This window comes from Nanorana parkeri, unplaced genomic scaffold (genome assembly GCF_000935625.1).
Source record: "Nanorana parkeri isolate BGI_ZX_2015 unplaced genomic scaffold, ASM93562v1 scaffold396, whole genome shotgun sequence".
Taxonomy (NCBI): domain Eukaryota; kingdom Metazoa; phylum Chordata; class Amphibia; order Anura; family Dicroglossidae; genus Nanorana; species Nanorana parkeri.
In genome coordinates this window covers 1,079,761-1,091,807 of record NW_017306664.1, presented here as the reverse complement: position 1 = coordinate 1,091,807, position 12,047 = coordinate 1,079,761, and the positions used below count along the sequence as shown (strand labels likewise).

At 38.4% G+C, this 12,047-nt stretch overlaps 1 protein-coding gene across 1 annotated transcript in view; it reads left to right on the top strand.

Annotated features, from left to right (window-relative positions):
- The window catches only part of LOC108789430 (neurexin-1), a 706,321-nt gene that overhangs the window by 167,641 nt on the left and 526,633 nt on the right, over positions 1-12,047 (top strand). Inside the window, exon 8 of the mRNA XM_018559452.1 lies at positions 2,416-2,538. Coding sequence (XP_018414954.1) covers positions 2,416-2,538 — 123 coding nt within the window. The remainder of the gene's footprint in view (positions 1-2,415; positions 2,539-12,047) is intronic.

Sequence of the window (12,047 nt, the reverse complement as noted above, 5' to 3'; positions counted from 1 at the left end):
TATATATATATATATATATATATATATATATATATATATATATACACACACAATTACCTAGCAATGAATAAATGGGTGAAACACATCAGGAACTGGATCCAATGATAGTTTGATGCAAGAATGCCGATGTGTGCCCTTTATTGTTGTAGCAATGTTGGTGTGGCACAAAGGATAACTCCAGGCGGTTTATTGGCTTGCCTTTAGATGCAGTGGTAGCCTGGAGCAGAGTAATATTAGTTTTTTAGCCAGTGGAAGAAGGAGAATTCTCACAATATTAGAATGTGCTTGATGTGCTGGGCTCACTCGTAATGCCAACAAACCATCCAAGAATGACATAAACAGGTCAGAATGGGGAGGGGGTGCTATTTAGAGCAAACAAATACATAAAAGCCTGAATGCTGCAGGAATTGGCACCCTCATTAAGAGTCTTCAGGGAGAATTGGATATATCTCAAGGTGAAGTAGAAAACCCCTTTAAAATGGGTTTTAGAAAGAGCTTGCAGAATGTAAACTGTAAGAGTCAAGCACGACTGAACAGTGCAGGAATTTCTCCGGGCTATCAAGAAGTCCCTTTTCATGTTAATCACTTAGAACAAAAATGGCTAATTATGCTGTCTTTATATAAAATAATTAAAATCCATTTTTGCTTTAATGCTTACAACTTAGATTATGTAAAACATAATTAGCATAGTACATTAGCCAGTCTTTGCACTGCTCCGAGCTGTTAAAATACACACAAAATAAGATAGTTGTTGTACAAAAGAATCTATTAAAAAAAGTTGTTGCAGATAGGGGAACATTTTAAAACATTTTGTTCTTTGTGAAAGCCTATAGCAAATGCCCCAGCAATACTGTGAATCCAAAGTACAAAAATGTTGTGCAAATAGCGTGTTTAAAGGGCACAGAAAATGATTACCCAGAGTATAGGTAAGACTTAGGAGTTTTATATGATATCATTTTAAATGTAAAAATAATCATTATTTCCTTTTAGGCTGTTTGCACGTTGTACATAACTAATGTATTGCTGGGTACCATATGCCACTACACATATACACTATTTATTCACCACACCAGTTCATTAAAGTGACATTAAACCCTTTTTTCCGTTTTCTTCTTTATGGGGGGCCAACCTTGCTAAAAAAAGTTAATTTATAATTTATTTTCTTTTTTCATTCTCTAGTGGTACCCCCCCCCCCCTGTATGGGTGCCTCCATCAGCTAGCCGACTGCTGTGAAGGCACCTGTACATGCACAGTCAAGGCTGTGCCTGCACCTAGCTGTATGCGTCCATAGACACACACACAGCGTGCGGACATCCATGCCCCCACCCTTGCAGTCACAGCTTGAGTGACAGCAGAAGGAGCCTATGGCTTCTCTGCCCTCAGTACCCTCCCTTGCAACCAGGAAGTTTGGGGAAACCTGAGTAACGTCCCGGGCACGGAGGAGGAGACGAACAACTGCTGGTAAATATGGGGGGGCTGCGATGTTAGAAAAGTGCATTAGGCAAAAAACACCCGTCTCTTAATACTACTTTAAAGGAAACCTGTACTGAGACAATATGGAATCCACCATTGCTGACATTTTCTTCCATAAATGCCTGGATTGTAATACTTACACAATATTTTTTTATATTTTCTGGGGCACAAACCTGGAACTAGTATGTAGAGTACAATAGAGTTCTGACTCTTACTCACTGTGACTTTCTTTTCTGCATGTTTGTTTTAGGTCAGTGACCGGTAAACATTGATGACAGACAGACAGTATTCTTAGTTCAAGCTCCACAACGACAGCCACTTCATTTCATTCAGTAAAGATTTAATTTAGGCAAATCGACTTAAAGTGCATTTGCAGCCTAAACTTTCTTTTTTTAATTGTAGATAGATTGAGGAATCATTAGAACTGTGTTTTTTTACTGCTATCCATGGCTCTTTTAGAGCCTGTTTTGAAGAGCTTGGGGCTTGTATCTATGGGACAATGCAGCTTACGTTCAGGTGCATTCTACTTGCATTTACAATTAGTTTGAGATTTTTGTAAGGCCATTCAGAGTTTGCTGAGATGTGCATTTGACCTGCAGTTGACATTCTATTTACTTGCATTTGACCTACTTCAAACCTGCATTTGATCTTCTAAGCTAACACCCCCTTTAACATGTTTTTGCATTGCTGAAGTATGTAGAAAAGGAGAGGACTTTAAAAGGTTTTTATCCTATTAAACAATTTTTGAAGAAATACAGTTCCTGAGCCTATTTATGTTAAAAAACTGAGATAATTTTTAACTGCTCAAGTACAGGTCATTATGTTTCACCATTATGAGATCTATTAACATGTCTGTATTATTTTGATTCTCTGTGTTCCTATAAAGGTTCACTTGTTCAATTGTATTGTGATTATTTAATGACTGTTTGGCATATTCTGCAGGCAAGGGCCCAGAGACACTTTATGCTGGTTATAACCTCAATGATAATGAGTGGCACACAGTACGTGTGATACGACGAGGAAAAAGTTTAAAGTTAATTGTGGACGATCAACAAGACATGACAGGTAGGTGCACTGAACCACCATGTTCTGCTAAACTAACTACATTTTTATTTCAGGACTTCTAGGATCTGCTAAGAATGCACCAACAGATAATAAGGACAGAATTACTTCCTTGGAAAAGGTTTGGTAACCAGTGGATTAAAACATAGTGTATACATGGACATTTTCTGCAACTCATCTCAAAGTTTTGCACTGAAATAACCTAAAGCATATGTTTTTAATTAGAGATGCGCAAATACCAATACTAGTATTGGTGCAGATACCGAGTATTTCCCAGCCATTCAGCATTGAGCCAGCTAAACAGCCTGGAACTGGCTTCCCGACCAATCAGGAAGCCGGGTGGTGGGTAGTGACCCACCTTCTGGCTTTACTGATTTGCTGGGAAGATGGTGTCCTGGTCAATCAGCATTGAGCTGGCCAAACAGCATGGATCCAGCTTCCCTACCAATCAGGAAGCTGTGCTGTGGGTAATGACCCACCTCCCAGATTCCTGATTGGCCAGGAAGTCGGCTTCAATCCCGATTGGCTGGGAAGCTGAATCCATGCTCACGGAAGTACCGGGCTTGGTATTCGGTATTGGTAAGAACCGAAAGATAAATATTGGTACTCTTACTCAATACCGAAAATATCGGTGCATTCCTATTTGTAATTCCTACATGTATGGATAAGGTCTACTAAGGTCTTTAAAAAGTCCAAATGGGTGCAGTAGAACTGATTGCATTTTGAATGGTGACCCCAGTGAGATGTAAAATATAAAATAGCCATGTTCATTAAAATTCCAGTTCGGTAGATTGTACACTACCCAATGGTTCACTTATACATCATATAACTGTAATTTTCTGTGAGGGATTGCTTGCACCAAATCAGTCTCTAGGATGCTTATATTGAATATTAAGCATTTAGGATTTAATATTGGGATTACTATCCTTAAAAACTGGATATATTTGTGCAGCATGAGTTATATCAAATGTTTAAACATTTAAAACACTAGCTAAGGAATTGTTTTTTTAAATACAAAGTAAAAACAATATACTAAACAACTAAGTGCAAAATAATTAATTGGGGGGCACAGAGACACATCTGGATCACTTACATTCACTAAATGATAGACATATTTAGTAAACATTAGTTCAAAAGCCTTCAAATACTTGAACTTAATAGTTAGAGTTAACTACTACTCTGTTGGTGGCAAGAAAGTACATTTCATAAATATGTTTATGAAAATTGGCGGATATGATGGGAGTGTTTTTTAGTAATACAAAATATCATGTATTCTAACATTTTAAAGTGCTGTAAAGATTTTAACATGTATTTCCACTTTTGCAGTCAAACTGGGATAACATCCACTTTATATGTGTTACATGTTCCCAATCACATAGCATAAACTTAAAAAAAATAGTTTTGGATGTTCTTTGTGCTAACTCCAGGATTGAAACATCCTGCTTAGTTCTCACTCTGTGGTGGTTGGGGGAGTTTCTTGCAAAATATTAACCCTGTCTGCACTGTGCTGGCAGATTTCATTATCCCTTGTAAACTAGTTGAGCAGGTCTGTCTGTCTTAACAAAAGGCTTAAAGCCCTGGGGACATGTTATGTTAATGAAGGGGAGCAACTCAGCCTGTCCCAGGGCTTTATGTTAGGGCAAACTGAGTTTGCTGAAATTTAGAGAGAAGCTTGTGGAGGCCTGCAAAATAGAGTTATCTAAAATAAATATTTAAAAATATATATATTTTTAGATATGCTGTATAAATTGGAATACATAACAAACATAAAATGGGGTATTTTTCTCAATTCTGACTGCAAAAGTGGAAATGCACTTTAAGCAAGGTATAGACATAATACCACTCTGTGTCTGTGTGCTGTTTTCAATGTAGAGAGTTAATTGGCCTTCTTGGCAGGTAGAATGTAATTTGCTTGCTTTAGATTCCTCATGCACTTAGCTGAGTGTTTGTATGGATGGTTACAAGCATGCTTAAGGTGCCCATACACTGCACGATTCTCGTACCAGAATCGTGGGAAATCCCGCGATCGTACGAGAATCGTGCAGTGTATGGAAGGCGTGCAACCGTTTCTACTGTACGGTCGCACGTCTTCCGTCAAACAAGCAGGCTGGAAAACCCGCCGGGAATCGTACGATTCTCGGCGAGTTAGTGGCCTGCTTGTTCGACAACTGCCGAACGGGCCGGTGTGCGCACGCGCACACTGCCCGTTTGCAGTCATGGGAAGCGATGATCGCAAGTACGATCTGCCTGTCCAAGATGGGCAGATTGTACGTTTTTTTAAGTACTTTACAACCCTCGCAAGACAAACGTCTTGCGAGGGTTGTAAAGTGTAAGGGCACCTTTAGCGGTCTGTCTCTTGGACATAGCTTACTATCTGTGTTTAATTTACAAATCAATAGTAAACAATAGTTCTTTCTGAATGTCTTTTTCCTTCTTTCACAACACTCACCCAGCTACATGGCAATAGAGATACTCAGATGATACCACTAAGCATTTCCCTGTGGCAGATTCCTTGCCAGATCACGAAAACATGTGTAACTAAAATACAGCAGAGGAACTGCCTTCTCTAATGTAGTATTTTAACATGCCATACAGCTTTATACAAATGTTATTTACATGGTCATATCTATGACAATACATTGCAGCATGCATATATATATAGATATATATATCTATATATAGGTATATATATCTATATATATATAGATATATATATCTATATATATATATCTATATATATATCAGTGCTGTAATGTATTGTCATTGATATGAGCATATACATTAATAATAATATATTAGAGTTGGTTGCAACCACCTATTGCATTTTCCATCTTCACAGGCATCTCTTAGGATGTATTAAAACTTAAAACCCTGTTAAAACTTTCCACAGCATCACCCAGGATCCCAAGCCTATTTGCTTACATACAGAAGCAGACCAGGGATCTGTCATTAGCGCAGGTGAACATCACATCATAGGGCAGGGGGCTCATTGTGACTGACATAGATCTACATCTCTGGATTAAAGTTGGATTTGCATCAGGGAACGTTTTTTCTTCTAATAAAGGTCTTTTTTCATCATGTTGTGGGTGGGTTTTTTTTTTCCTTTCTCTTTTTTTTTGTTGTAAATGAGTAACAATGGGATGAATTACACATTCATCTGGGGGGTCTGGATTCAGACACTGATAAGTTGACCCTGCACACCCCCACATGCCTTTTGTTACGATAAAGGGATCGGGCCCTTGTTTCTTCAACATTGGGAACAAGGTGTCTTGAAGGAGGGGAATGCTTTGCCACTCCCATCCAATGTTGAAGGCATGTGGCCTGGTATAAATCAGGAAGAGGGGGACAAGTTTGCTGCCCCGCACACTCTGCCACTGCATGCCTGGATAAGGATGTTTTATGAATTTTAATGGATGTTGTTTTTAATGTTGTTTTTTAAATGGTACTAGCCCTTCAAGAATAAATGGGAGTAGAGGACCCTTGTCCAGACATGCAGCCTGAGTATCATGTACATGTATACATATCGAGGGAACAAGGGCCTTATCACCACAATGCATGTAGGGGTTTGTGGAGAGGGATTTATTGGAATTTGGAAGAACCTTTAGAAAAAAGGGGGCTCAAGATATCCGCTCCCCCCTAGGTAAATGAGTATGGAGCACATAGTACCTGTTGTTACAAAGTCCCTTAAAAAGTGAAAAAGTACATAAAATTACTTACACCATGAAAGAGTCCTTTATTGGAAAAAAATAAACAGTGTGGATCTGTCATTTAACGACAGTAAGGCTCCCATCACGAAATGATAGATCCCAGAGCTGCTGGTTTTAAACAAACAATGTCACTTTTGAAGTAGTAGCTTGTACTGTACTCAAAGCTTGCATATTAGTCTTGAAAAAGGGCAGAATCAATAGCAAGATGCAAACCTCCCGCTGGGCTTGTCAAACATCCATTAAATAAAACTTTGTCCATTTTACTAATCACTTTTAATTATTTAGCAAGACTAAATAGTACTTGGTTTAGGTGTGATGTGCAGTGTTTATTTTTAGAATTTATATTCCTGTCACTAAATAGTGCACATATAGTTATAGTACTTGATTGTATGATTTGTTTTCCAACCATTGCTAACTAGGGCTGTTCAGGCATGCTAGCCATTCACAGAGTTATGCAAGGAGGGACAGATAATATAGGGTGTGTGATGTACAACATTGGTTTCATATCCTATAACTATCCTATTACTATCAAAGTAGCTGGCATTATTAAAATGCAGTTGATAAGTAGAGCTGATCCCAAAATTTGGATAAGCAGTTTGAATGACCCGTGCTGAATCTGAACTTCAGTGTTATTTTGGCAGTTTGGATTCCAAAAAGTAGACATGTTACCCCACACAAACATTGTTTCGTTTTGGATCAATTCAAATTCTTATTTATTTAGTTTTTTGTATTGGAAATGTGATTTGTTATCCGGATTCCATATCTGTCTGTATTTTCATTTCGGAAAGTTCCACAACACAAAGTCACATGACCATGCCTGTAATTCAACCCTTAACAGACAACAATATATCTGATTGGCCAGAGAACAGTCACATGTCTGATTTAGTTTTGTTTTGAACGAAATTCGGACGGATCCAAGTTCTTGTTAAATGCATAATCCGATTTGTTCACATCCAGACACATAGGAAATTCAGATGTATCCGAATGTCTGAATTTCGTAAAATGTTGTTCTAGGAGACAGGGGGCAAATGTTGCCCCCAAAAAAATGAATTACTATAATATCTTTTCCCCCGACTTTTACTCTGCAGAGGACAACATCACCACCCTACTGATCCCAGAGAATGCATACACTGCATGAATTAAACATTTTTTTCAAGATAATTCATAAATATGTACACACAAAGCATATGGCCATATCCTATGCTCCTCAAATCCTTCTATTGACATCTGATAACCATTTGATTATCATTTCACCATAATGCATTGGCTCTGTGTTGTTTGATGCTACCCATATACCTGAGAATTATCAATGGATTTAGCAACATCATCCACACGTATGTACTGTATATACTATAAAATGGACAAATCTGCACAGTAATAAGTGTACGTATTGACAACACTACAGAAATATATTATATGGTATTATATTATAATAAATAGCTTGAAACTATTTTGTTGACTGTAATTACAACATGACTGTCTACACTTTAAATATAGTACATTCACTGCTGTGAATGGTGCCTACTTTGGTCAGGTGTCTTGTAACATCTCCATTTGAACATATTGCAGACTGTGTGGTTGCTTGTAGTAGCTTTGGGAATATATTAGAGTTGATCTTTCATCTTCAAAGTATTACAGAATGTGTAACTTTGATGATACTCTATCTTTGAGTTTGTAAGAACAGAATAGCAGGTTGTAACCACACATATCAGTCTGGTGTTATTTTTAAGTTTGTATTCTCGAACACTCTATCTTTCATCTTGTACATTTCATTCAGTCTACCTGCTTCCTTGCAATAATGTCCTTGTTCTTTTAAAGTGTGGTTTGGTGTTTAGTCCCTTGTGAGGATTCTGGGAAGTCTTTTTTTTTTATAGCAACACAGTTAGAGTAGGATTTTTTCAAAATTTTATTTTCAAAAGAAAGTAATAAGATACTTACACAAGTCAATTCCAATTATATTTTTTTCTGAAAGATTCCCAAAGTAATGCAATCAGTTTGTAGGTAGCCTTACTGTCCTAGAATTGATACCAAACATACTGGTTACCATATGCAGTAAATACATATATAATGTGTTAATGTCCTATGATGAACCATTTACATCAGTCTCTGCGTAGTGAAACTTACTGTCTAATGTCTTCTGCAGAGTAATTGAGATGCGTAAAGGTGCCCATACACCTATCAATTTTCGCTCTGAAATTGACCTTTCGAATGATAATCGATCAGTTGAATGGACACAAACGATTTTAATTACTGCACTCCTGGCCGAATGTCCTCGATCGGTCAGGTTGTAAAACTTTTTTCCAAATTGAACGAAAACCGATGGCTTAGTGGCATTATCGTTTGAAAACAATCGCAGCAAGAACATTACACATGCGCTAACGAAAATCCATTCTGTTGATTGACAAAATTCGATAAATTGGTAGTGCTAACAAACGATGATCAAAATTGACATTGGTCTGTGTTTGATGGGCTATTTATGCTAGAATAGAAAGAGGGTTCTTGGCAGCACCGAAAATCTGTAGGTATATAGTAGACATGTGCGATTCGTTTCGTTCCGAATTGAAATTCGGACGAATTTTCGGAAATTCGGATGTATCCGAATTCCGAATTACAGACATAACGAATGCAAACAAATCCAAATTTCCATTTCCGAAATTCGGTAGCGGTAGGTCGAACGTTCGTTTCGTTTTCGGTTCTTATTCGTTTCTTATTCGTTTCGTTCATTGGAGCAAAGTGACATTAGAGAAGGAGAAAAATATTTTTTACCCCTCAAATGTCACAAACGAACGAAACGAATAAGAAATGAACAAGAAACGAATAAGAAACAAATAAGAACCGAAAACGAAACGAACGTTCGACCTACCGCTACCGAATTTCGTCCGAATCCGGATTCCAAATCCGAATTGACTTTCACACCCAAATCCCGAAAAACGAAATAACACAAATCCGAATTTAAAACGAAACTAAACTAAACAATTTTTTTGGCCTTGCACATGTCTAGTATATAGCTTAACACAAGTCCAGACTGGTCAGAAGCTGATAACAGTTTAAATACTGTATGTGTTTGTATCACCGGAGAAACATACAGGGAGGAAAGCTATATAAGTACAAAAAATATGTAAACAACTTATAACTAGAGCTATGGAGGTTATATGAACACAAAGGGGTTGGTTAGCTGAAGGCTAATACGCTATTCACTTTGCAAGGGAATTTTCCCTTCTCTTAGTGAATGTGGTGAATATTCACTTTGGAAAGAATATCAAATAAAGGAAATTTCAAATAAAAAAACAACAGTATTTTTGCTTGCACATGATGAGAGTCAGTGGGGAAAGTTCACATGCAAAGTGAACATTCCCTTGCAAAAGTTAATTCAACCACAAAATCGGTTGCAAGGTCCTGAACTCAGTGATAGGCATGCATTGATTGACTGCATTTACAGCCATGTGAAAAAGAAAGTACAACCTCTTTGAACTCTTTGGTATCAAATAATAGGACATAATAAAAACCATCTGGCCATCTAAGCAGATCTTAAAATTAGATAAATACAACCTCAGATGAACAACAACACATGACATATTACACTGTGCCATTATTTATTTTACAAACATTAAGCCAAAATGGAGATGTCATGTGTGAAAAACTAAGTACACCCTTACTGCTACCATAGTAATTAGAGGCTAAGTAGCAGCAAGGTTCTGCTAATTAAATGCCCTTGATTAATTGATCATCAGCAAGTGTGACCACCTCTATAAAGGCTGAAGTTTTAGCAGTTTGCTTGTCTGGCGCATTCAGGTGTGTGTTAACACAATGCCAAGGAGGCAACACATCAGCAATGATCTTAGAGAAGCGATTTTTCCTGCCCATCTGGGAAGGGTTATAGGGCCATTCTAAACAATTTTAAGTCCATCATTCCGCCGAGAGGAAGATTATTCACAAGTGGAAAACATTCAAGACAATCTTTCAAAGAGTGCATGTCCCAGCAAATGTACTCCCGTCAGACCATGCAGTGCTCAGAATTTTTTTTTTTTAAACAAAGAGTTACATCTCAGACTCTACAGGTCTCCGTTAGCATGTTGCATGTTAAACTTCATGACAGTACAATTAGAAAAAGACTGAACAGGTATGGTTTGTTTGGAAAGGCTGCCAGGAGAAAGCCACTTCTCTCTAAAAAGAACATGGCAGCATGACTTTGGTTTGCAAAGTTGCAACCGAGCAAACAAGACTTCTGGAACAATGTCCTTCGTACAAACGAAAAACTGGAGATGTTTGGTCTTAGTGCACTGCACCACGTTTGGCGAAAGTGAAGCACTGTGGTGGCAGGGTGATGATTTGGTCTTGTTTTGCAGCCACGGGACATATGCACCTTGCAATCATTGTGTCGACCATCAACTTCTCTGTATACCAGCGTATTCTAGAGTAAAATGTGAGGCCATCTGTCCAACAGCTAAAGCTTGGACAAAATTGGGTCATTCAAACAGGACAATTATCCCAAGCACACCATTAAATATACAATAGAATTGCTAAAAAAGAAAATAATCTTAGACCAATCTCGCTTATTAATGTAGATCTGAAAATTGTAGCGAAAGGTGTTTGTTGGCAGACTGAACAAGATCATTGGTGAATTAATTGATAAAGATCAAGTTGGGTTTATCCCTGCTTGTCAGGCAAGTGACAACGTTCGCCGTATTATGCTTTTGACTGAGTAAGCTCGAAACAGACTGTTCCAACTATGCTTCTTTCCCTTGCTATTAGAAAAGCGTTCAGCGCGCTATCTTGGCCTTACCTTTTTATATGTTCTACACCGTCGAGGGTTTGGCCCGTGCTTGCTTAACTGGATATAGTCACTTTACTTCTCTCCTTCAGTGTATGTTAGGTATTCTGATTTTGCTCCTCTTTGTTTTCCATCCAAAGAGGCACTAGGCAGGGATGCCCTCTCTCCCCTCTACTCTTTGCCCTTGCAATATAACCTCTAGCCCAAATGATTTGCCTTAACACGGATGTATCAGGTCTGTCTTATGATGGTGTCTCTCACAAATTATGCCTTTTCGCTGATGATGCCCTTTTGCTTCTATCCAACCCCGTAGTCTCCCTTTCCAACCTAATGCATCTACATGATGATTTTATGTCCTTGTCTAGACTTTCAATTAATCACTCTCTTACTTCAGACACACAAGGACCACTTCCACTCTTCAAATCGGAAAAAGAGTTGGCTATTTCGCTAGGGGATGAAGCATGGTCTCAAATATGGTCATCAACCAGATCGAGTTTGAGGACTGTAAGTGTGTTGGAGACCAATCTGCCTCATCTGCCCCTCTGATCCTCCTCCTCCTCTGATCCTCCTTATCTGCCCCTCTGTTCCTCCACATCTGCCCCTACTGATCCTCCGCATCTGCCGTGCTTATCTCCGCATCTGCTCCTCTGATCCTCCACATCTGCCCCTGCTTATCCATCACATCTTCAAGAAGCTCGGTCAAATTATCCAAACAAGAAAAATGCTGCCAATGAGCTCATTTTCCAAATCACCTCTTTTGGTGTAGAACTGGTGGTTCAAATTCTTCTATGAATTCCGCTGCAATTCACTTTTTAGTGAATAGACCTGCTATTTTGAAAATAGTAAGGAGAAATAATTTCTGTGACACAAGAATTTATATGTGGGTGGGCTTTGTGGATGAGTGGGAATTGTGGTTGGATGTGGCCTGTATATGGGTGGAGCAAAAGGGGCCCCATAATCTTGTATTGCACGGGGGCCCCATGTTTTGTCAGTCCACCCCTGCTTTACCCTATAGCATTTCCTGTTTTATATAT